At 37.7% G+C, this 26230-nt stretch overlaps 1 protein-coding gene across 4 annotated transcripts in view; it reads right to left on the reverse strand.

Moving 5' to 3' along the window:
* Positions 1 to 25458, reverse strand: part of LOC124133922 (anti-sigma-I factor RsgI-like) — a 35912-nt gene extending 10454 nt beyond the window's left edge. For 3 of the 4 annotated variants that reach the window (XM_048397684.1, XM_046498504.2, XM_046498503.2), the window contains exons 1-5: positions 25337 to 25458; positions 14914 to 15098; positions 12668 to 12732; positions 6099 to 6222; positions 5385 to 5519 (exon numbers count right to left, since the gene is read on the reverse strand). In XM_048397684.1, coding sequence (XP_048253641.1) covers positions 5385 to 5519; positions 6099 to 6222; positions 12668 to 12732; positions 14914 to 15098; positions 25337 to 25364 — 537 coding nt within the window. In that variant the 5' untranslated portion in view covers positions 25365 to 25458. Of the gene's footprint in view, positions 1 to 5384; positions 5520 to 6098; positions 6223 to 12667; positions 12733 to 14913; positions 15099 to 20222; positions 20638 to 25336 lie in introns of those variants that run through there. The other variant, XM_048397683.1, reaches the window with a different exon arrangement.
* Positions 25459 to 26230: the final 772 nt, after the last annotated feature.

A 26230-nucleotide genomic window follows, 5' to 3' on the forward strand; every position in this document is an offset into this window, starting at 1 on the left:
CACCGGAAATACCATGTCAACAAATCCATACTGAAGTACGCAAAATAATCATGTAATTACACTGTCTGGCTATAAAAGTGTTCTTTGTATATCTGGACTTATGTTTGTAACTTAATTCATTAATTTTATTCAAAATTCCTTATAATATTGTTTTTATTAATTTCGGCGAAATCGTGTGTGAAGCGATCGGAAGATCGCACAACTCAACATTATTAACAGCAACCAGGGTCAGAATACCGCTATTGACGCCTTGAAACGAACTTTAGTTGACAGAGAATGGATACATATATCATAATGACATACTTTGACTCGTTAAAAGTCATATTTGTTTTTGTTTGACGATTCTATGTCAACATGAAATTCTCACGATCACGTGCGCGTGAGCCTTGACGGTGACTTGTCAGACTGGTTCCATGTAAAAAATAATACCCGGCTTCGCTTAGGGTTATTATTATTTTAAATATGTTTAGTAAAGGCTGCATATAATTAAGAAAATAATGGAATATATTATTCCTGATAAAAAAAATAGTTTCAGATACAATTGTTGCCGATCCTTGCATTAAAAATCCTATAAAGTTATATCATTGGGTGTGTCTTGACCGAATCACCGGTCGATTCCAAGAAAACGTGTGTACAGCTTATTGCTGTTTCCGGCTTAGTTTCCGAGAAAATACACAAGGTAATCTTAATCCCTAGATATAAAACAATGCCTAGCAGAACAATAAATACTATTTAAACGGTAAATAAACATGTCTGGTGATTTTTTATCTCAAATTTCAAATTTGTACTGACGAAGATTCTCAGCACCTGTTCGTTTGCCAGACTTCGCTGAAAGGGTACGGTGTAAATTTTTTCTGCACATAATATTCAAATTTCTTTTTTTCCAAAATATTGAACCCGCTAGAGGGGGTGCACATTATACATGGGTGCGCACTATACTCAAGAAAATACGGTAGTGTCCAAAGCAATGGTCAATATCCGTGACAGGTTGATAAGAGAAGTGTTTGTCAGCCATTCTTACACCCAATCATCATTGTCTCCACGGACTATTGATGTGGAGCTAAATTAGGTACATCTCAAATCTCAAACTGAAAACTAAATGTAATTCTCTTTTTAAACCATGAAAAAATCAGTGGACTAGATTGTGAATTCTTAAACACACCAACAATCTCATAGAAAGATTATTTCAAGTTTATTTATTTATAAAATTTGTCAATGTATGTGAACTTCCAAACAAGATATACACAAATATTGGAATAATAATGGTATAAATTAGTTTACTTTAAATAAGAACTGTTTCCATTGGCACTCAAGCCTTTAGGACAATTTATTACAGCAACACACCTTGTATCAATGTGCGCAAGACAAATTGAGTCACAAAAGGTACATTAATTAATACAGCTCTCACCTGTTGTACCTCACCTCTAGACTGACATGAGTCTGTGTACACACCAAGTCAGGTATATTAGTTTCTGTGCTGATAAAACCTGACACCCATTATTGTGCTCCCAGAGCATATAGGCCACGTGCATGATACCAGATTAACAGATTACAGAGATTAACTCCAGACCTTCAGCCCACCCATACAAACACTCAAGGGTCAAGCTACATCGAGATCACAGCAGGATGGATGTCATAACCCATATATTATTGTTTGTTTGTTGTTTAACACCTCACTCAGCAATATTCCAGCTATATGATGGCTGCTTTGAAATGATCAAGTTTGGACCAGAACATCCATTGATTGATATTGTGAACAACGATCCACACATCGGGGTACAATGACTCGCAATCAACTAAGTCATCTAGCCTGACCACCTGATCTATTAAGTCACCTCCTACAATCAGCATACTGTATTCGACGTAATAAGCGCCCCGCTCTAAAAAGCACCCACGGCAATATTTGCTAATATATTGGCTAGTGAACAATCCCAATTAGCACCCCTTACCAATTGATCAGTGTACACAAGACTTATTTATTCGCGTATAATACACACTCGTGTGTTATATGTACCCTTCATTATGGGCAATTTAATTCTGGAAAAATGTCGCACACAAACATTTCAGGCTGTCAGCATTAACCACGAAATTTATCTTTCAACTGTTTTTTTCCACCAAAAAAATATCCAAATAAGAGCCCCCTATTCTTAATTTTGAGAGCCCCCTGGGCGCTTATTACGTCGAATATGGTAAGTACTTGGGGAGCAACTGTAACCCAGCATCCCCATTGGGTCACTCATAGAATTAAAAGAGTTGAAGAGTTAAGGCGACACTTTTTTTTTAGTTTCAGTGTGGAGTGCAGAGTGTATAGCAGCCACACTAAAAGTCACAATAAGAAAAAAAGACAACATCTGACGCTCCAACTTTGAAGGATTAGAAAAATGAAAAGATACAAATATCACATAAACGTTAAGTAATGATTAACTTTTGAAATAAAAATTCATGAAACTTTTGTCTGTAGTACAGTAAACTACGGTTATAACGAACTAAAAGTTCGTTATAACCAAAGTTCGTTATAAGCATATATACAGCAAATGGCAGGGACAAAAAAACATTTCATTATAAGCGTGTTCGTTACAAACATAGTTTACTGTATCTGGTAGGGCTGGTTGAGTCCTAATTTACTCCCCGCATACCTGACCATCTATTACCCCCATACCTGCTGTAGGTCTCAAGAGTGCGGTACAAAATGTCTAATCGGGAATTGTTTTACCGCAGCCCTGGCAAAAACTATTTAGATACATGTAAAAAATGATCAGATCATGCACACACTGAAGTTACTCAAACATTTTAAAGTCAGAAGGAATGTGCACATTGTCAGAAAAATGCCAACATTAGATTCTTGTAGTGTAACCATGGAGTTTTATTATTTTTGTCATTAAACAATATATCACATGACTAACCATGGGTCCGGGTACCTGGGTCCTACTCAGTACCTACCCAACTTGAGTTCCCGAGTTACTGTCCCAGCTCTGGCTATAAACGCCTTTTATAAACCTCTGGTGACGTCATACCATTGTTCTTTATGGGATTTTCTCCTTTGAGCAAGTGCTTGGATCAATCAAGTTGAACACGTTGAAAGGCTAGAGCGACTTTCAATATACATTGGAAGGTCTTACCTTACCAAGAAGACCAGCTTTGAGGTTTTGCTTCTTTCAAGTAAGACCATATGTCTTACTTTGAATCATAAATAAGACCAGCTTTGAGGTTTTACTTGTTTCAAGTAAGACCATAGGTTTCATTTTGAATCATAAATAAGACATGTTTTGAGGTTTTACTTGTTTCAAGTAAGACCATAGGTTTTACTTTTAATCATAAATAAGACCTGCTTTGAGGATTTACTTCTTTCAAGTAAGACCATAGGTTTTACTTTGAATCATAAATAAGACCAGCTTTGAGGTTTTACTTGTTTCAAGTAAGACCATAGGTTTTACTTTGAATCATAAATAATACCTGCTTTGAGGTTTTACTTGTTTCAAGTAAGACCATAGGTTTTACTTTCAATCATAAACAAGAGTTTGCCACTAACATGGCTATATCCCCCGCCCCTGTTGCAGAATTTATGACATAATTAAATCTAAACAAACCATAACCTTTTTTAACCGAGGTGGAACTTGCAATGGAAACGTAAAAAATAAAAATGGCTAAAATTTCTAAATAGCAAAAGGCACCAGTTCAGCATGTACCTGACAGACCTGCAAAGTTTGATGAAAAAATATTGAACGGTTTATGAGTTATGCTCCAGAAACAAACCCTACCCTCACAGAACCTAAGTCCATCTTGTTGCCATGGAAACATAACAAAATAAAAATTTCTAAATAGCAAAAGGCACCAGTTCATTATGTTCCTGACAGACCTGCAAAGTTTGATGAAACGGTGAAATATTGAATGGTGTATGAGTTATGCTCCGGAAACGAAACGTGACGGACGGACGGAGCCTGTTTCTATATCCCCCACCAACTTTGTTGGGCGGGGGATAATAAGACCTGTTTTGAGGTTTTACTTCTTTCAAGTAAGACCATAGGTTTTACTTTGAATCATAAATAAGACCTGCTTTGAGGTTTTACTTCTTTCAAGTAAGACCAATTTTGGTGAATTTTGTGCTGCTTTTAGCAATGTTCCAGCCATATCACTGCGGGAGACACCAGAAATGGGCTTTACACATTGTACACATGTTGGGAATAGAACCCAGGCCTTCGACAGGACAAGCCAATGCTTTATCTACTAGGCTACCCCACCATCCTCCCAGACAACAAGTTACTCCCACCAGGTGAATTGTCATAGCTGAGCTGAATCGCCAAAATCAGTTAATCCCAGGTGCCAGAGAGACCAGACTTTTTATTTCATGGTCTACAGATGGTTTTATTTTTTTTAAAACTCCTGGTTAGTGGGTAGGAAAAAAAGTTATATAAAAAACAATTCAGATTTTGTTGTTCTTCAAAATGCTATAGGAATATGTTGCCATGTGTGCAATGTTAGTCCAGCCTGTCTCATTGTGTCAATAGTATATGCGACCGCCTCCGTGGTCTAGTGGTAGAGCGTCCACCCGGGGAGCGGAAGGTCAGGGGTTCAATCCCCGGTGGCGTCATACCAAAAGACGTTAAAAGATGGTACTTGTTGTTACCCTGTCTGGCGCTCGGCATTAAGGGGCTAAAACAAGGACTGGTCGGCTCGGAGTCAGTATACTGTGTCTGAGTGGGGTATTCATGTTAAACTGCGGCATGGTATCTCAGTGAGCTAGCACTATAAATCGGCATTAGTCCGGACTAGTACAAGCAGCCACACAAACACACACACGTACATGCACGTCGCTTTATAAGTGCAATAATCTTGGACGCGACGTTAAACCCCATTTCACCTCACCAATAGTATATGCACATCTTGTAAGGTAAACATGAAGGTAGTCTGTCTCGCAGTCCCTCAACCATATCATGTTCCCTTCCTGTAATGTCATAGCCCTAAATGAAGCAAGTATGATTTTCCACGGGTTCATTTATCTTCCATCTCACTGGGGATCCTTTTCAATTTAAATGGAATTGTTTGTTTTTATCAAAATTATTTATTTTAAGAGTCTACATCCATCCTAGTCTGTCTCATAGTCTCTGAACCATATCATGTTCCCTTCCACCAGCCCTTACTGTGATTTATTAAAGCCCTAAATGAAGCAAGTCTAGCTTTTCCACAGGTTCAGGGATCTCTGATCTCACTGGGGCTCCTTTTCAATTTAAGTTACTTGTATAAATTTATTGTATTTTCAGAGACTAAGCGTCAGTCTAGCATGTAAGTTGCATTATGAGGAAGAAAAAATAACACTTTTGAGATTAGATTTTTGTCCATTTTATAAAATGTAGGGTGGGCAGAAAAACAAGTCTTGACTGACTTACCTCTGAGTTCCTCTTCATGCTGCGGCGATCATGGAGTTCTATCCACTCCTTCTCCAGACGGAGCGCCTGGTAGCTGGTGTTCCACCGGTCCTGGCTGTCTAGATCAAGGATCTTCTTTTCCACTAGGACCCCAGTCTGTAAGGACAACCACACACATAAGGTAGCTGTCATTGTAATGGAGGGGGGAGGGGGGAGGCGGCAGAGGATGCAAAATTGAAACTCAAGAAAATCAGTTAAATCTTTAGAACTTTGGTTTGGTTTGGTTTGTTGTTTTACGCCACACTCAGCAATATTCCAGCTATATGACGGCGGTCTGTAAATAATCGAGTCTGGACCAGAAAATCCAGTGATTAATATCATGAGCATCGATCCACACAATTGGGATCGATGACATGCATCAACCAAGTCAGAGAGCCTGACCACCCGATCCCGTTAGTCGCCTTTTACGACAAGCAAAGTCGCCTTTTATGGCAAGCATGGGTTGCTGAAGATAAGAACTAAATTCCCAAGTGAACATACCAGAAATACAAAGGTATGTACATCATCAGCCTCTTTGATTTTGTATTGAACATCTCCCATAAGAAAGTGTATATAAACTTGATATACATGTCATGGGTTCTGTCAGATTCGATGGCGTTTCTTTATCTTGCCTATCCTTGTTAACTTATACTTTGATGTTTGGAGAATTTAACATTTTGCATGTACACTTCCTACCAGATGTTTGTCTCCCCTTGAAAGCAGCCCAGGTGACTTGGTCGGTGTGCTGCCGTTAGCAACAGCCCGCTTCTTGCTGGCGTATGATTGGCCGGTGTGTACCGTGCAGGCAGGTGATGAATCCCTGCAACAACATCGTATCTTAGTGTGAACTCGATATTCCTCAGTGAGGGGAACTAGTGTAGCCCGGACACCAGTCTAATAACAACTGTGAAACATGTGTCCCTTCTGATGGGACTGTAGGAGTCATGTGGTGCATAGGACCTGGGGATTAAATGTGATAGGTGTTGTCTGGGGATAAATTATTATACATCCCATCTGGGGATAAGTTGTGATAAATGTTATTTGGGGATAAAATATCATACATTTCATCTTGGGATAAATTGTGATACAGCTTATCTGAAGATAAATTGTAAAAAGTGTTATCTGAGGATAAATTATTTTACATCTCATCTGAAGATAAATTGTGATAGGTGTTATCTGGGGATAAATTATAATACATTTCATCTGGGGATTAATTGTGATAAGTGTTACCTAATAATTATTATACATCTCATCTGAAGATAAATTGTGATAAGTGTTATCTGGGGATAAATTATTATACATCTCATCTGAAGATAAATTGTGAAAAGTTTTATGGGGATATATTATTGTACATCTTATCTGGGCATAAATCATAAAAAGTGTTATCTGGGGATAAATTGTGATACATCTCATCTGGGGATAAATTGTAAAAAGTGTTACTGGGGATGAATTATTATACATCTCATCTGAGGATAAATTGTGATACTTTTCAACTGAAGATCAACTGTGATAAGTGTTATCTGGGGATAAATTATTATTCATCTCATCTGGGGATAAATTGTGATACATCTCATCTGAAGATAAATTGTGAAAAGTGTTATCGAGGGATAAATTATTGTAATCTTATCTGGGGATAAATCATAAAAAGTGTTATCTGGGATTAAATTGTGATACATCTCATCTGGGGATAAATTGTAAAAATTGTTATCTGGGGATAAATTATTATACATCTTATCTGGGGATAAATTGTGATCCATCTCATCTGGGAACAAATTGTGACATATCTCATCTGAGGATAAATAATAATACATCTCATCTTAATTGTGATAAGTGTCATCTTGGGTTAAATTGTGATAAGTCCAATTTGGGATAAATTAAATCATGATCTAACCATGATCTACATATCAGACAGTTTACAAGTAGAAACACATTAGAACTATTGATATTTATTGCATGATGTCCACTGTTCAATATTGTATTTTACTGATGTCATTGTTCCTAGACTTGAGAGTCTAGAGGACCAGAAGTACATATTCACCCACAAACATGACACAATATTTTGTGATAAAAAACTTTTAATTTCTTTTTTTTTTTAAATAAATTTTACTGATGTTTTCTTGAACCAACATCGAAGAAAAGTGAAAGAGGGCATATCTTGACATCGATATATATTTTATCTGCAGGTAATATAACAATAGAGTTAAACAAGGAGATAAGATACATCCTTAATCAAACATTTGACACTATTGGCAAAACACAGCTAACAATGAATACAATGTTACAATAATGTATATCACATGCAGTTCACCATCAATCTCCCACATTCAGATCACACTAAAGGCATAAAGTTAGAGTACCATACTCTTCCATGATTTTATCATTTCCCTGATACCGGTAAGTGAAATATTGCATGCCTCGCCTGCAGCTCGATACTAGCACAATACATGTGTGATATACAAGTGTTATTTCCACCTCCGTCACCCCAGTACAATGACATGATGTAAATCTCGTATGAACACAGCCCAGCATTTCCCTGGTGACACTGGTGGTGAATGGGCTGTATTGACCCGTCAGGGTTGCCTATGCAGCGACAATAACACTCACTCACTGTGGGACTCTCGATCTCAGCTCGTAAAGGGAGCCACAATTCCTGAAATCCTGGTCGAGATCACGCTGTTCTCAAAGACAACACTCACTGACATAATCTGTAATGATCTCTTGATTTCCCTCTCTTTGACTCCAATGACTTTTACAGTTGTCACTCTCATGGAGAATTTGACACCAGGGGGCCAGGAGATCACAAGGGAAGGGAGAGGTCAGAAGTAGGGGAGCGCAGGTTAGACATGTGGAGATTGGGGGGTAGACACATACCTATAGTCTGTATCGATCTGTTCTGTTGACGAGATCTTATCTGACATTCAGTGTTCAGACCTGGTTGGGTTAAAGCCACATGGTTTTTTTTATTTTAATATTTGATGTACACATTATTTTAAATGTCTGCTAGCCTGGGTCAGAAAGTCCTATACATGTATATACTACAGCTGTACTGGTAATGTGCCAACATTAACCATAATAAAATAGTTTAGGCTAAAAAAATAATAGTCTTGGTTCTTAGGCACTGCCCACATCATCATAAATTTGCCGCACGTTTTGTTTTTATTTCCATTTTTCAAAAAAGACAAAAAAGTCTATAAATATTTCAAGTTCCATGATAGTCAAATACTGCATTCCAGTGTATACTCACCAAGGAATACAGTTATGTAGGGAGGCCCTTTCCCAGGTTGATTGTACACATACCAGTTTGAATAACAAAAAAAACACCAAAAACACCACCGCCTTACCGCTCTAAATTTTCAAAAGCCATTGCCTGAGAACCAATTCTTATATATTTTTTTTAAGCCTTAAGCATTGATTATTGTCAAGCCAAATCACACAACATGCACAATGTCAAGCAAAAAATATAAGCAATTGATTTATTGTGACCAACGCTTAGCAAACAGTCTGTAAACTATAGAAAAAACTATGTGACCCCAAGTACAAGAAAAGATTTAATGTTGCCTGATAAAGCCTAATGACTTTTTGTAGGAATAAAAATGCTTTTCAATAGGGCTGCAACGCTAGACTGTGTCACGATACACTAGTGCTGATCTCTGAAGGGTAATGTTGCAATATGATACAAGAAAACTTTACACTTGTCATGTTAAACCATCCATCATGACAAGTCAACAAAACATATTCGTAAACTATACAACCGATTATACCATTATCATACACTTAATTTCACAAAAAGGTTCCAACATTGTACACCTGTTGGGTGTTAAATAAACTGTTGTGTGCCATATAAAATGTTGGGTATCAAATATAAACTATTGGGTGTCAAATAAACAGTTGGGTTTTACATAAATCGTTGGGTGTCAAATAAACTGTTGGGTGTCATATACTAACTGTTGGGTGTCATATAAACTGTTGGATGGCATATATAAACTGTTGGGTGTCGTATATAAACTGTTGGGTGTCATATAAACTGTTGGGTGTCATATACTTACCAGTTGAGTGTCAAATAAACTGATGGATGTCATATTAACTGTTGGTTTCATATTTACTGTTGGGTGTCATATAAACTCTTGGGTGTCATCTAAAAATTGTTGGGTGTCATATATAAACTGTTGGGTGTCATATAAACTGTTGGGTGTCATCGGTGTTACATAAATTGTTGGGTGTCAAATAAACTGTTTGGTGTCAAATAAACTGTTGGGTGTGATATATAAATTGTTGGGTGTCATATAAACTGTTGGGTGTCATATAAACTGTTTGGTGTCATATATACTATCAGGTGTCCCATAAAGTGTTGGGCATTATATAACTGTCGGGTGTCATATAAACTGTTGGGTGATATATCATGTAAATACTGTACAGTGTTACATACATTATCAAGAACGGCCTATAGGAGAGGGGGGGGGGCTCCCTCCATGGTGACAGTCAAGGCATAGTCAAGTATGTGGCTGCTGTGAGCCAGGCACACTCTAAGGAGTAGAACACACTCAGGATATAATACAGGAATACACAACATTCAAATCCAGATCTCTCTGCCAGACGTTGAGTGGGGCATAGCAGATTTACCCCAAGTGTTCACAACGGTTTTCATGCTTATAACTCCATAAACGCAAAAACATACTGAAGTTAATTCCTATAAATATATAATAAGGATAATAATAACAATAACACAAAATCAGTGTCATCATTTAGCACAGTACTGTAACACAAGCCCCTCTTATTTTATTATCAGCCTATTAAGAAACAGTAGTCTTTTAGTGGGCATGACTTAATTAATTTTCAATTTATGGAAACATAAATGCATAACAAGTTTTTTGGCTCCTCAATCAAATGCCATGGAATCACTTGCAATGTATTTATATTGCAAAACATTTTCAAAGTATTATCTGAGGGTTTTTAGGTAATGGATTGTAACATCTTGTAAAACCAAATTTCTGCCTGGCTTTCTGTCCTTGTGTATCATCATACACGCAGGACACCATCATATAGCTATTTACTGACGTGACAGAAACAGTGACATCAATAAGTGATACTAACAACTACACTTAATATAATGATATAGTTATCAAAGGGTCCTTTCCCTCCTTAATAATCACAAGTAGTGATAGTGCTAACTAATGTATGTGATATGAGAGTTATCACCTGGGCCTTTCCCTCCTTAATAATCACACGTAGTGGTTTTGGTTTGGTTTGGTTGGTTGTTTAACACCGCACTCAGCAATATTCCAGCTATATGACGGCGGTCTGTTAATAATCGAGTCTGGACCAGACAATCCAGGGATTAATATCATGAGCATCGATCCACGCAATTGGGATCGATGACATGCATCAACCAAGTCAGCGAGCCTGACACACGATCCTGTTAGTCGTCTTTTACGACAAGCATAGTCACCTCTCACGGCAAGCATGGGTTGCTGAAGACCTTTTCTACCCCGGAATCTTCACGGGTCCACACGTAGTGATAGTGCTAACTAATGTATGTGATATAAGAGTTATCACCGGGTCCTTTCCCTCCTTCATAATCACAAGTAGTGATAGTGTTAACTAATGTATGTGATTTGAGAATTATCTCCAGGTCCTTTCCCTCCTTAATAATCACAAGTTGTGATAGTGCTAATGTATGTGTTATGAGAGTTATCACCGGGTCCTTTCCCTCCTTAATAATCACAATTAGTGCTAACTAATGTATGTGATATGAGAGTTATCACCGGGTCCTTTCCTTCCTTAATAATCACCTGCAGTGATAGTGCTACCTAATGTATGTGATATGAGAGTTATCACCGGGTCCTTTCCCTCCTTAATAATCACCTGCAGTGATAGTGCTAACTAATGTATGTGATACAAGAGTTATCACCAGGGCCTTTCCCTCCTTGATAATCACACACTACAAGATACAACAAAATGTTTAATAACCAAGACCTCCTCTGCTTTTATCAGGAAACTGATCCAGAAACTGATTTCAGCCTTATGTTGAACATATCCATACAAAAGATAAGAGACGTATGGGACTGCGAAGGTAGTTGTGCAGTAGAAACATGACATATTTTCTCTTTCATACACCAACATTAATATTTTTTCAATACAAAAGCTAGCTTCACATAATTTTTTAATAGAAATACATGTAAATTTTTCAATTGCCATAGGGCACTCATGAAAATGTTTAGGTTAGGTGTGCCTTGGAATTAAAGCATGTTAACAATATATAATTTTGATCACTGTGAAAAAATCCTTTCACCAAGAATAGAACAAAGGTGTTATTTTTTCCCTTCCTTCTTCATTGAGATTGATAAAACGCTATTTAGTGGGGTTTTTCAGGCCATCAGCAGTAAGTCAAAAGGAATGTCTAACACAGTAAACCCACAGTGGGGTTCCCCAATCACAACACTTTGCCACTTGACGTGATGAAGTAAATGACAACTCTCAGGTGTTGGGTTCTATTCAAGCAACACACTCCATGACACACTAACTCAATAGCCATGATGACCCTGGTATTGAGCCCTAGGTAATGTGGGGGACACTTGCATTACCATGATAAAGCTCTGCCATAGTACACACGGTCGCACAGGATTGACTCCTATTGTGATGTATCGATTCTGTCACCAACACAGCAACCTAGTGAATTACCCCCCCAACCTGATCTTCACACACAAACATAAATAAACCAGCACTGTCTGCCCAGTCAAGCCAACACACAGCTGCACTAGCAAAGTCTCAAAACATTGTCTGTATATTAACTAAATCCCATGTAACGTGTACAAAGTTGAATAGAAGTCCACTCCATTCTAGAATATATTCAAAATAGAGAAGCTCACCCAAGTCTTTTGATATCAAATATATCAACACAAGTCAAAAGTTTAAAACTCTAATTGACGAGAGTTGACATATTTGATATCAAAAGACACTCGGGTGAGTTTCTCTTTATCAGCCAAAACCATTCTTCCCACTTTATTACTTTGTACACAGTAATAACTTGTGTGTTGTGTGTAACAAGTAGAGCTAACAGTGTCACAGAGGTAAGTGATGTCACTTAATTGTGATGTCATTGTAACCGATGGCATCACAATGGCCTGCAAAGCATTAAAATGCAATTTTATTGCAGCAATATCTCCTTGGAGATATTCCTAGATCTCGCCAGTGGAAGCCATAAATAGAAGCCATAAGATAAATTAGAATCCCCTAGTACCGGTAAATAACCAATAAATGCCCCTCACCTGTTGACGCCATCGTGTGTCCTCTTTAACATTGCTTCATTAGGATCTGCTGTATTCAGGTTCATCTGAAACAAACACCAAACAACATATATATGAAACAAACGACATGTAGACAATAGCATGGGGACAAGGTAGGTAGCATCTGGAATACTGTTTTTGAACAATTACAACAATTGTCTCACTGAACAATACAATTTTGCTTCTAGACACACTGAAGGCCTGGCTTCAATTCCCAAATTGGGTAAAATGTGTGAAGCCCATTTCTGGGGTCCCACTCACTCCTGGGTAGAATAGGTCTTCAGCAACCCATTCTTGCTGTAAAAGGCGACTATGCTTGTCAAAAAAGGCAACTAGCGAGATCGGGTGGTCAGGCTTGCTGACTTGGTTGATGCATGTCAACGATCCCATCACGATCGATGCTCATGATATCAATCACTGGATTGCCTGGTCCAGGCTGGATTATTTACAGACTGCCGTCACATAGCTGGAATATTGCTGAGTGCGGCGTAAAACAACAAACCAACCAACACTCACTCACCTCTATCTATCAATCTATCCATCTACCTATCTATTTATCTATTGTTCTGACTGTCTGCAAAAGCCCTGGGCAAACTGGCCACCAATTTGGTTCATCGTCAAAAATAAATGAACATAAAATTATTCAGCATTCTTGTTAAAAAATTTATGTTTCATCATTCCAACAATTTATTGACTGAGCTAGAAAATCTTTTTAAATCTTTTTTTAAAGACTATCGGTAATTCATAGAACAACCCACCATTACTCTCTACTCAGAGTGTTCAAAGGATTAACTGTCACCCATTCATTAATGTTGAAGATCATTCACCAAGGATAAAGATTTACAAAATGAGTTTACTGTGGCAGATATCTGTAATTCCTTGTGGTTCATAGGTCATTTTCAAAGTACATGATAGATGAAGAAATTCACATATTTTGAGGATCATTTATATTTCAACACAATCAAATAGTCCAATAAAATAAAACAAAAATTCTTGAAACATTGTTCATAAGAATAAAAGACTACAGACATATCAAAAATGTATTAATAGTTGACACTTGCATTGTTTGGCCTGTTAGAATTTTATTCATTCTTCACATTTTCTAAATATTACTGTATTTGAGGGCGCTCTCCAAATTAGAAATGAGGGGCTCTTATTACAATATTATTTTGGTGAGAAAAACAGGGTTGAAAGATATATTTCGTGGTTTATGCTGACAGCCTGAAATGTTATATTTTTCTGTAATTTAATTGCCCATTATTAAGGGTGCATATATCACACGAGTGGGTATTATATGCGAATAAATAAGTCTTGTGTACATAGATCAATCGGAAGGGGTGCTAATTGGGATTGTTCACTAGCCAATATATTAGCAAATATCGCTGTGGGCGCTTATTAGAGGGGGGCGCTTATTACGTCGAATACAGTAAATGTCAAAAAGCATGTATACAAGAGCTGGGAGAGTAACTTGGGTACTCAGGTCAGGTGGGTCCTGAATAGGATCCGGGTAGTCCTGTGGGTCCATAGTGTTAGTCACCTGCTACATTGTTTAATGAGAATAAAATTCCATGGTTACACTACAAGTCCCTTAAGTAGCATTTATTCTGACTATGTACACATTATTTGTGACTTTTTTATGTTTTTGTAAACATAAATGTTCAGTCAACTTCAGTGTACACATGATCAGATTATTTCATCCATGCATTGAAATAGTTTTGGCCAGGGCTACATTAAAACAATTCCTGATCACACATTTTGTACCAACTCTTGAGACCTACAGTGGGTAAACGGGTAGGGTCGGGTAATAGAGGGGTGGGTACCCGGGTAGTACATTTGGACTCATCCCAGCCAAAAAGTATACATGTCACATCTTATAAAGTAGTTTGAGATGAGTGAGTGAGTTAGGTTTAACGCCGCTTTTAACAATATTCCAGTTATATCACGGCGTGTCAGCTTAATGTGGGAGGAAAGCCCAAAGTGATGCAGGTCTCAGACGTTTACCACTTCGGTGAAACCCACGAGCACGGGTTTGGTGCTGACAAATCTAGAAACATAATCAGGGCGATCTGGGATTCGAACCCACAATCATAGGTTTCTGGCGTGCTCAAGGGACGCAACTCTGCACAGCGAATCGCGGCGCCTTAGACGACTGGGCCAGCCGGGCCCCCTGTTTAAGATGAGAAGGTGGTTTATTTATGAGTAACAGTTTCATGTGACACAGTGCCTACCTGCAACAGGGTGGCCCCTGGGGTTGACTTGCCGCCGACCTCTGACTTCCGGGAGGGGGGGTGAGACTTGCGATGGGGGCTGGAGCGCATGGGGAAAGAACTCCGGCCAGCCTTGTCAGAGAAGCGGCCTGTGTCTCTGCCTGTGCTCATTATCTTGCGCAAGATCTTCTCCGTGGCCTGCAGGTCTGGGAGAGACGTGTACGACATGTAAACATAAATTAGCCTCTCTTGTTTCATCAACTGGTTTACGGATTATTCTTTTCAAAAACCATATTGATGGTTGAAAAAAAAATATTTCAAAATTGAAAAACATTTCTTCTTAAAGTGATCCTGTAAGTGTTTGGTTAATTGGGGGAAATAATTATAAAAAAGAGCCACAAGGCTCTATAGCTCACCTGAATTATGAAGAAATAATGGCATCTATGTTAAAAGTTGAACTGGATATTCTGTGAGCAATGTTTGCCGACAACATAGCTGATGTCATTCATACAAGGTGTTAAAGTTAACATCGGATGGACAACCAGGCAACAAGACCATGGACAATATACCATTACAAAAGCTTACTTGACTTTCAGCCAGGTGAGCTACTAATAAAATGGAATATAACAAGGAAAAATATTCTGGAGGGAAAGTCAAAGGGTTACGTTCAACCTCTACTTGGAAAAATAGGACTCTCATCAAAATCAGACCTCCAATACTGATTTCGTAGAGTAATTATTCACTGTAATATTGATAAACATCAAAACAAATGAGCTAGCAGACAAACAGAGTGGGGTTGCAAGTGTTTAAATCAAGCTTGCAAGGACTGCCAGTTGGTCCAATCCTAGTCCCCTTTTATCTATTCAAATCGGTAACCATTTTTTACATATAATTACTAATTCCCAACATTAATCATGCTACTGCCAGCTTCTAGTTCTAGGTGCACATGCACTTAACACATTGCCTGTCCCAGATCTATTGTTGTCCATGTCACACTGACCTGTGTGGCCACACATCCACACACCCACCCCACACAACTACTAACATGACTGTTGTAACTAGATGTAATCTACATGAAGGACGCCATGACAAATCACACAGCTTTGTGTATTAAACAATTTCAATTTGTCTTGGGCAGAGTACCTAAAACATGAGAATGACAAAGTTGAATTTGACATGCTAATCAGTCACACATGCAGGACTGACAGTATCAACCAAACAATCACACTTTCCTTATTAGTAAGACGGGCGGTTGGATAGCCAAGTGGTTAAAGCATTTGCTCGTCACGCCTAAGACCCGGGTTCGAATACCGACATGGGTACAATGTGTGAAGCCCATTTCTGGTGTCCCCCACTGTGATATTGAAGGAATATTGTTAAAAGCAGCGTGTAAAACCATACTTATTAGTAAGACCCAATAAGTATCCCAGCCAACTTATTATTTCTGTTGTTCTTTCTTGTCGAAAGAAGCGAGTCAATTTGATTGATGACTTGGTTCATTGCCTGTCACATTAACCCCAGAGGCGTCGGATGTTGCTCATAATATCAACCACTGGTTTGTCTGGCCCAGGGGCCCATTTCACAAAGCAATCACAGCATGTCTTTGCATGTCTGTGTGTTTGGATTTTAACACAGCAACCAGCAATATTCCAGCAATATGATGGCGGCCTGTAAAAAATCGAGTAGACCAGACAACCCAGTGATCGATACCACAAGCAGCGATCCCCATGTCATGGTACAATGACATATCATCGACCAAGTCACCGAGCCCGACCGACCGATCCATTTGGCCACCTCTTGTGACCAGCAAAGGTCGTTTGGGACCAGATCCCCCCCGGCATCCCCGCAAGCGTTTATCTTTGCATTTCAGTATTTATATGAATCTTAGGATAACAATGCAGCAAATCGCAAGCGTTATTGATATTACACAGATGCCATTTATTTCGCTCCATATACTTTGTGAATAAACTGACACGCAGTGTGCCAATTTATGAGGTATCGCAGGCCACCTGAATATTGCTGAATATTACAAACAAACAAGCCTACCGACCCTTATATATGTTTTAGGACATGTTACCTGAAACGCAAAGAACTTTTAGAGTCTCGGCAAATAATACAAACTAAAACTGTTGTAGGTTTTATGGCCCATCACACATTCCATAGCCTGTTGAAGTGCATGTAGCTTCAAGCTTACCCACAGTTTATGCACAACAGATTGAAGCGATAGCAATGTTTGCCTTTCTACTTTATTACCAGTTTCTATCAATGGTGGACAATGTTATCTTGGCTTCCATGTCCATAAACCTCTCGCCTATCAATTATGGCTCTCCTAAATATATACACAGTCAACCTTGCAACAATCTGAAGACACAGTGAGGTCGCACTGACCACCTTTGTTAACGTGTATTGTTTAATAAGGCACAATAATAAAAACATAACCCGTATAAATTTTTAAACAACTTTATCAAAGATTTATCAAGACAAGCTAAACAGTAAAAGGTTTATCAAAGATTTATCAAGACAAGCTAAACAGTAAAAGGTTTATCAAAGATTTATCAAGACAAGCTAAACAGTAAAAGGTTTATCGAAGATTTATCAAGACAAGCTAAACAGTAAAAGTTTTATTAAAGATTTATCAAGACAAGCTAAACAGTAAAAGTTTTATTAAAGATTTATCAAGACAAGCTAAACAGTAAAAGTTTTATCAAAGATTTATTAAGACAAGCTAAACAGTAAAAGGTTTATCAAAGATTTATCGAGACAAGCTAAACAGTAAAAGGTTTATCAAAGATTTATCGAGACAAGCTAAACAGTAAAAGTTTTATCAAAGATTTATTAAGACAAGCTAAACAGTAAAAGGTTTATCAAAGATTTATCGAGACAAGCTAAACAGTAAAAGGTTTATCAAAGATTTATCGAGACAAGCTAAACAGTAAAAGATTTATCAAAGATTTATTGAGACAAGCTAAACAGTAAAAGGTTTATTAAAGATTTATCAAGACAAGCTAAACAGTAAAAGTTTTATCAAAGATTTATTAAGACAAGCTAAACAGTAAAAGGTTTATCAAAGATTTATCGAGACAAGCTAAACAGTAAAAGGTTTATCAAAGATTTATCGAGACAAGCTAAACAGTAAAAGGTTTATCAAAGATTTATCGAGACAAGCTAAACAGTAAAAGGTTTATTAAAGATTTATCAAGACAAGCTAAACAGTAAAAGTTTTATCAAAGATTTATTAAGACAAGCTAAACAGTAAAAGGTTTATCAAAGATTTATCGAGACAAGCTAAACAGTAAAAGGTTTATCAAAGATTTATCGAGACAAGCTAAACAGTAAAAAATTTATCAAAGATTTATCGAGACAAGCTAAACAGTAAAAGGTTTATTAAAGATTTATCAAGACAAGCTAAACAGTAAAAGTTTTATCAAAGATTTATTAAGACAAGCTAAACAGTAAAAGGTTTATCAAAGATTTATCGAGACAAGCTAAACAGTAAAAGGTTTATCAAAGATTTATCGAGACAAGCTCAAAGACAGATTTTCTGTCCCAAGTCTGCAGAAGGTGTCAGTAAATATTCCCCAAAGAAATGAAAAATTCCTGTTATTAGAGTTATAACTAATATAACTGATAGCAGGACCAATGAAGGAGAAGATACTGAATTAAGAAAATAGGAACTGTATATTATAATAAAAAATACATTTTTTGGTAAATCCTTGTTTAATAGTGTTGTCATGTTATAGATAACATCGCACTTGTGAGGTAAACTAGATAAAGCCTTGTTTAATAATGTTATTATAGATCGCATCTCACTTGTGAGATTAACTAGATAATGATTACATAGGAATGCTATCTACATGACCATCTACCTGTAGTCAACTACCTGTCTACCTGTAATCAACTACCAGGTACACTAATTAATGGACACGATGGAATGCGCTACTGGTTTAAAAAAGAATCAGTTTTGTAATGATGCAGACATACACTTATTAAGAATGTTTAGTCTTGTATTCCTAGTATTTCTAAAAGGGCAGTGGGGTGGTCAAGTGGTTAAAGCATTGGCTTGTAATGCTGAGGACCAGGGTTTGATTCCCATCGACGGTAATATAGATGGATCATTTCTAAAAGCATCATTAAACCAGCTATCTCACTAGTATTTCTAATGCTTACACTAAAATTGCACTTGCTTGATAATTAGACTAGTATGTAGCCTTATCTACCATTTATGACATTAACAATTCTTGAGTTCCTAAAACTTCGGAGAACAACCTGATTCATATTATATCTTTTTCACATATTTGATACATATTTTTAGAAATTAGTCAAAAGGGATGGTGCTTAGGTCACAACAGACAGACAGTGCAGGTAACATTTCCCACCACAAGTGCATGGCAGAGGTTATATTTGATAAAAGTGGAGAACTGGAAATTCTTTTAGAACTGGCTGCAAATCTTTTAGAATTCAGGAAACAAAAGTTCATGAAAATAGTGAAATACACGGGTCTGCATGCAGTGAACTTGCAGAACTAATTCTTCACAAGTACCACTAGGACAGTCACTCATGAGGTTTTTTATAATCACAATAAACAGACACTTCGAAATGTTGTTTACTGGATATCATGATGTGAAAAGCCATATACAGACTTCCTCAAAATAAAATACTGGAGCTAATTCTCAAGTTTATTTTCTCTTTGAATTTAATTAATAATCAAAATAATTGAAAATACAGTTTCAGTTTATGATAAAATGGTGCAGCCAATATTATGGTGTTGCAACCTGATTAATTTACTCGGTTGCGCTGGTGCAGGTGGTAAAACAGAATGAAATTGTACCCTACAGACCGACAGACAGTTTTATTTGCATGAAGGCCATCAGACCCATAGTACAAAAAAGGTTTACAAGTACGACTTTCAGAGAGTTATTTCTTAAGGGAAGATAAACAAGTGATTAATCTAAATATCTAATGAGATATTTCTGTTATGTTAGAAAATCACAAATCTGTAATATCCTGGATGTACAAGTATTAAAAGTAGCAGCAAGCTTCTCCAAAATGGCAGCCCATTGACAGGAAGACCTGTTAAACAAGTCATCAAACTGGTTCAGCCTAATATTCTAAAGTAAGTTCTGTCAATAACTACATTTGAATATCTGGTTGCCATGGTTGTGTGGCCGTCCCCCTTATTACCAAGATCTGAACACAACCCACTACATACATAGCTGACAGTCACACACGACTAATCGTCTCCTTAAAAGTAATCCAACCGAAGTCAATCTTATTCAATGCTGTTCTAATCTACGTATATCCTAATACTCTTCTTAGATACCTGAACATACCTCACCAGTGATGACACTGTTTTACTCCACGTGTACTCCTGCTTGCCTCCGTATATCCACTAAGCGTCTACAGCACATTTAGTCTACTGGTCTTGGGTTATTACGGCGTTGTCTTTAGACCCGACTGATCCCCTTGTCAATACTGACAAATCCACGAGGAGATTGTATTGTAGATGTGACGGGCTATGTTCCTTCCACACAAGCCAACAATGAAGCCACTCATGGTCATTGAACACATATAATCTCCCAACGTACTTACTGACATATTAGGACGTGTACCAAGGACTTGTGTATGTAAATCACTTTTTATAATGGAAACTGATCAGTACTGTCTGTAAGTGGTTGTAAATATTGGCTTAGTGGGGTGTGGTGGTGCATGCCGCTGTGTGGTTAGTTTGAACAGGGAATAAACCATCAAACTTGTGTCGCTGCAAGCAAGTTTGTTTTTTTGTTGTTTTTAAGATGCAATTTGCTAGCCATATAACCCGGGATCTCCATGAGGTCTGCAAACACATCTTGCCACCTGATACTAGCACACTTCATAGGGTACAGTTTGTCAAAGATGATTTGGTTTAAACTTGGATTATTTTAGGTTTGTTATTTTGTATGGGACAGACAGACAGACAGACATGCAGACAGAGGATGGACAATATGCACTGCCATCAGCACACTGACACTAGGACATCAGGTCCTGATGAACTAAAACTATATGTTTGTTCAAAAAAAATACATGGGTTGAAGCTCTATTATCATAGCTGAATCTATGTCAAGTGGATACCAGTACTTTACCGTAACAGGAGTGAGTGAGTGAGTGAGTGAGTTGGGTTTTGCGCCACTTGTAGCAATATTCCAGCAATGTCACGGCAGGGGAACCAGAAATGGGCTGTACCCACTGTACCCATGTGGGGAAATGAACCGTGTCTTCGGCGTGATGAGTGAACGCTTTAACCACTAGGCTACCTACCACCTCTCCTAATAGGAAACAAGGTTATATGCAAAGTGAGCATCTCACTGCGAGGAGTGCAAGTGCTGTCTTCCAAGGACAAGTGCTGGGACCAATACTGTTAGTGTTATACGTCAAAGATCTTCCTGCGAGATGGTTTGCTCTGTTCTTAGCAATATTCCAGCCATTTATCAGTGGTGAATACTACACAGGGGCTTCACACATTGTACCATGTAGTAAATTGAGCCCTGGTCTTTGGCATGACGAACAAAAGCCTTAACATCAAGAATACCCATCCCACCACAGATCTTGAAGAGTCACATCGTGCTACAATTCTTAAAAATAAATTGACAAGGGTAAAATTAGGCAATAAATTAGACTAACACCTGGTAAGGTGATTGAAAGAAAAAGCAAAACAAAGAAAGAGAAACAAACCATTGAAGGTCATATAGTTGTCTTAAGGTTTTGGTTGGTTAGTTGGTTGTTTAACGCCGCACTCAGCAATATTCCAGCTATATGACGGTGGTCTGTAAATAATCGAGTCTGGACCAGACAATCCAGTGATTAATATCATGAGCATCGATCCATGCAATTGGGATCGATGACATGCATCAACCAAGTCAGCAAGCCTGGCCACCCGATCCCGTTAGTCGCCTTTTACGACAAGCATGGTCACCTTTTACGGCAAGCATCTTAAGGTTTTGGAATAATGATTGAGAATATTACCCACATGAATCAAACATTGTGTGTATTTCCCTCATTTGCACACAGTTTTACTTCCCCAAAATTACTGATCAGTCAGAGTAATGATTTCTCTATTGATCGGAAACAAAATCATATCATAATACACATGATAATAATATATATAATATATGTATATTTTTACCCTCATTTACATTTTGATATAGATACATTTATGAACTCTTATTGAAGTATAAGTGGTTACAGATAATATTTTCACCTCTATCTGTACCCTTATGGTTTATACCTACACAAACCTTAACCTATCTAGATGCCTAATGGATGATCATCCAACCAGGGGAAAAAACAAGAACAAACAACAGGTCCCAAGTAGGTCCCTAATAGGGATGGGTATTGGAGGTTTAAAGCGTATCACAATATTTTGCAATGCACAGGGTTGTATTGCGATACATATCTCGATATATTGTATAATTCAATATTTTTAATTCAGAAGCAATCTGATACATTCAGGTATGAACTGAAGTTCATAAATGGAACAAAACAAGATGCTGGTACAACATAATGTTTACTCATTCACTAAATATGCAGCCATCTTGGGGCCAAGGATGCTCGCTCCTGGGTATCAAAGGCATTTGGCAAGTATATAACATTAAACACATGATAAAAATCCCAATTTGAATTCACCTGATATATCGAGCATGAAGAAATGATATTGTGATATGTATCATGGAAAGAATGAACCTAAATTTACCGATATACTTGTAATACAGCACACCTTTAGTCTCTAATGCCCTATACCATCATGGTTTGTATGGTCCAGACAAATTATTTACGGGCAGCTTGGACAAAGCTGGAAACATCCTGATCAAGCACCCAAGCAGGATTCCAGGCCGGACCAAGTCCTAAGAACCCCTGCTTTCATGATAGCTGAGTAAATTGAGGAATGATGATTACAATGTGTTATTTGTATAACTGCCTCCCAAAGGTGTTGATTGTTACTAGTAACTACTGGTCTGCCAAAACTTGATGATATAGCATGTTGCAGCATAAAACATCACTCACTCACTCACTCACACTGAATCAAGTTTTGATTAGATATAAGTAGAACTGGCAGTCAGAAAGTTAAGGCCTCATACATACCGTATTTGACGTAATAAGCGCCCAGGGCGCTCTCAAAATTAGAAATAGGGGGCTCTTATTAGAATATTATGTTGATCCTGACAGCCTGAAATGTTTATATACGACAGATATATTTTCCCAGAATTGCCCATTATTGCCCATAATTAAGGGTGCACATTACACACGAGTGTGTATTATACACGAATAAATAAGTCTTGTGTACATTGATCAATCGGAAGGGGTGTTAATTGGGATTGTTCACTAGCCAATATATTACCAAATATCGCCATGGGCGCTTATTATGTCGAATACGGTATACATATATATATTTTGAACAAGAGTCATCTTGACCTGACAGCTGAACAATTAACCGGCCTACAAAATAATTGATCATACATTCTACACTATGGCTTTACCTTGGTTGTTATATTTATGAGTCCTGGAGACTCTCGATAGTAAACTATTGGGATCATAGGCATTTAAATTGAAGTCCCAGGGTGATCACCATACCAACAGCAAATAAAATACAAAGTATATGTGAAGTTTTATGCTTTTTATAGATACTGATTTTCTTGAATTAAAACTTGGTGATTCAGTGACGAAAGTTTTACATTGACTGTTCGAACATTGATTGTATTTCGTTTCAGAACAGAAGTAATTGACAAATCTGTCACGCATGTTCCAATTCACATAGTTTCAATCAATACAACATCCATACTCTTATGGGACTCTCTGGGGATTAATTGTGTCCATCCATAATCTTTGTGAGTATTGGACGCAATGGTTTGCACATCCCTAATGACTTAACTATGAAAAATGTAAGGTACGTGTTAGTCTGTCATACAGACCCTGATACAAATATATTAAATACAGCCCATGCAGGTCTATAATGTTGGGCAAGTCTAGATTACTGCAGTATCTGAAAATGAAGAGAGTCTCTGGGCTCCATTTTATTAAACATTTATTGAGATAATTTAACAGCTGTTTTTTTCTGTACAATATTTTCATTTCAGAGACTAGATCTTAGTCTAGGTACGTGTGAGTGAGAATGGTTTTACACCGTTTCATTTTTTTTTTCAATATTTAGGAAATATATCAGCTGGGGGACACCAGAAATGGGTTTCACACATCGATTGTATCCATGAGGGGAATCGAACCTGGGTCTTTGGCGTGATGGGTGAACACTTTAACCAATAGGCTACCCCGACCCCCAAAACGTATAATGAAACAGTTTAGTGGTTAGTCCTGAAACTTATAGTTTGTCATCCATCTTGATAGAAGCCAAACATGAAAGGCTTCCAGTGGCAGATCACTTGAGTTCCAAACAAATCAATTATCAGCTCAGATCCAGAGAAATTCTACACGTACCAAACCCTGATAAGTACACACGCTCTCAATGACAATGTTTATCCGGTGTATTAAGTTAAGAAAGGGACAAATAGTACTTAGCCTCTCACATGACTGACTGGGCTGGTACTGACCTCCGTGTCCACCCCGATATGTCAGCCACTGTAAGTCACACATACAGTTCTACCTAGATCTACTTAGTGGGGGAATTAGATTAAATGCACTCTCATGTGAACCAGAATAAGCTTGTTATTGTTGCCTCTTATAAACCAGTAATTGTATTGTATTGGATTCATGCTAGTTTGACATTCATTGATATTAGGAAACTTAGAATCAGCCGTTCACCTTCAGTATGACATTTAAAAATAATTATAATAGTAGAAAGTTCAGCTATGAAATGTAACAATGCCAGATTACATTTAACTTATAAACTTTTGGAGGTATTTTTTTTTCTGAATGGGCTGTGAAAATTCAGTTTCTTAACTTCTGTCATTAAATCTATATTTTTCAGGTCCATAGTAATCTCGCTATTACCAATTAATGTCTGCAATTTTGTAAAATTCCACTGCAGTTTGACACATACTTCAATAAATTAATATTAAGCTAACTGTTCACATCTCTGGCCTTACAAAATATTGCATTTTCCCCCACAACCCTCCCTACAGAGGGATGCATTATCCTACTCGAAGATCGATCCTTTGTCATTCGATATTCGCATTTCTTCCGAACAGCTGACTTGTGACAGACCATCTCTTTCAAATACAGAGTCTGCTATACTAACATTCTTTCAAATAGATAGTCTGCTATACTAACATTCTAGGTCTACAAACTCAATACCTACATCATCAGTCAATTTTCATCCATCCGGTATAATTATGATTAATATTCAACAAAAATAATATTATCGATACCAATACTAGATCTAGCAATAATGACATAATTATTTGCATTATTCTCATTTTCGGCAAACTGACAACCAAACAAAACTAGTGCACCGTCTTACCCGAGTCTTTACGCGCGTAATGCGCCATAGTTGACTTCTCTCCTTTACGCTCAAGGCGCTGTCATCGTAGTATGATCGGTACTTCCATGTGTGCGGCTGACCGCTACCGCCATAGAGCACGTTTTGTGACGTCACGTTACTATGTGTAAACACAAGGGAGTAATCATTATGTTAACTGCACGTGATTTGGGGTGAACTTTCGTCGTTGTTGGTTTCTCATTCAACGATTGCATAAACACAAAGTTGTCAATATCAATCTCATTAAAATTAGATCTTAGTTTAGCGGTACAGCAGTAACACCAACTTATTATTGCTTTGTTTACAGAGTTATTTCAATTCTAAACCTTTGTATTGGTTGTAGAATTAAATTAATTTTAAAACACATTGTTTATTCGATCTCTGCAAATTAGTATATAAGGTGTAATAAAAAAAAGGATTAAAAACAAGTATTGAGAAACACTTCAAGAAGGAAGTCTCGCGAGGCTGAGGTTGACCTGGTTTAGAGCAAAAACTATCAATCAGCAGAAAATTCGTGAACCATATACAGATACATTTACAAATCCCTTCGGGTATGTTTGGTGACGGTACCCTCCCATCAGTAACACGTCCCATTTGTCACGCACCTTAAAACAACATAGGTCATGGATGAGGGCACTGACGGGTCTACCCCATGTTACCCCACACAGCTTACTATGTTTGTTTGTGAGATTATTTTTGTTTTGTTTGTTGTTTAACGCCGCTCTCAGCAATATTACAGCTATCTGACGGCGGTCTGTAAATAATCGAGTCTCGACCAGACAATCCATGAGCATCGATCCACACAATTGGGATACGATGACATGCATCAACCAAGTCAGCGATCCTGACCACCGGATCCCGTTAGTCGCCTCTTAC

Source organism: Haliotis rufescens, unplaced genomic scaffold, assembly GCF_023055435.1.
Source record: "Haliotis rufescens isolate VD_foot unplaced genomic scaffold, xgHalRufe1.0.p SCAF_17, whole genome shotgun sequence".
In the NCBI taxonomy this organism is placed as follows: domain Eukaryota; kingdom Metazoa; phylum Mollusca; class Gastropoda; order Lepetellida; family Haliotidae; genus Haliotis; species Haliotis rufescens.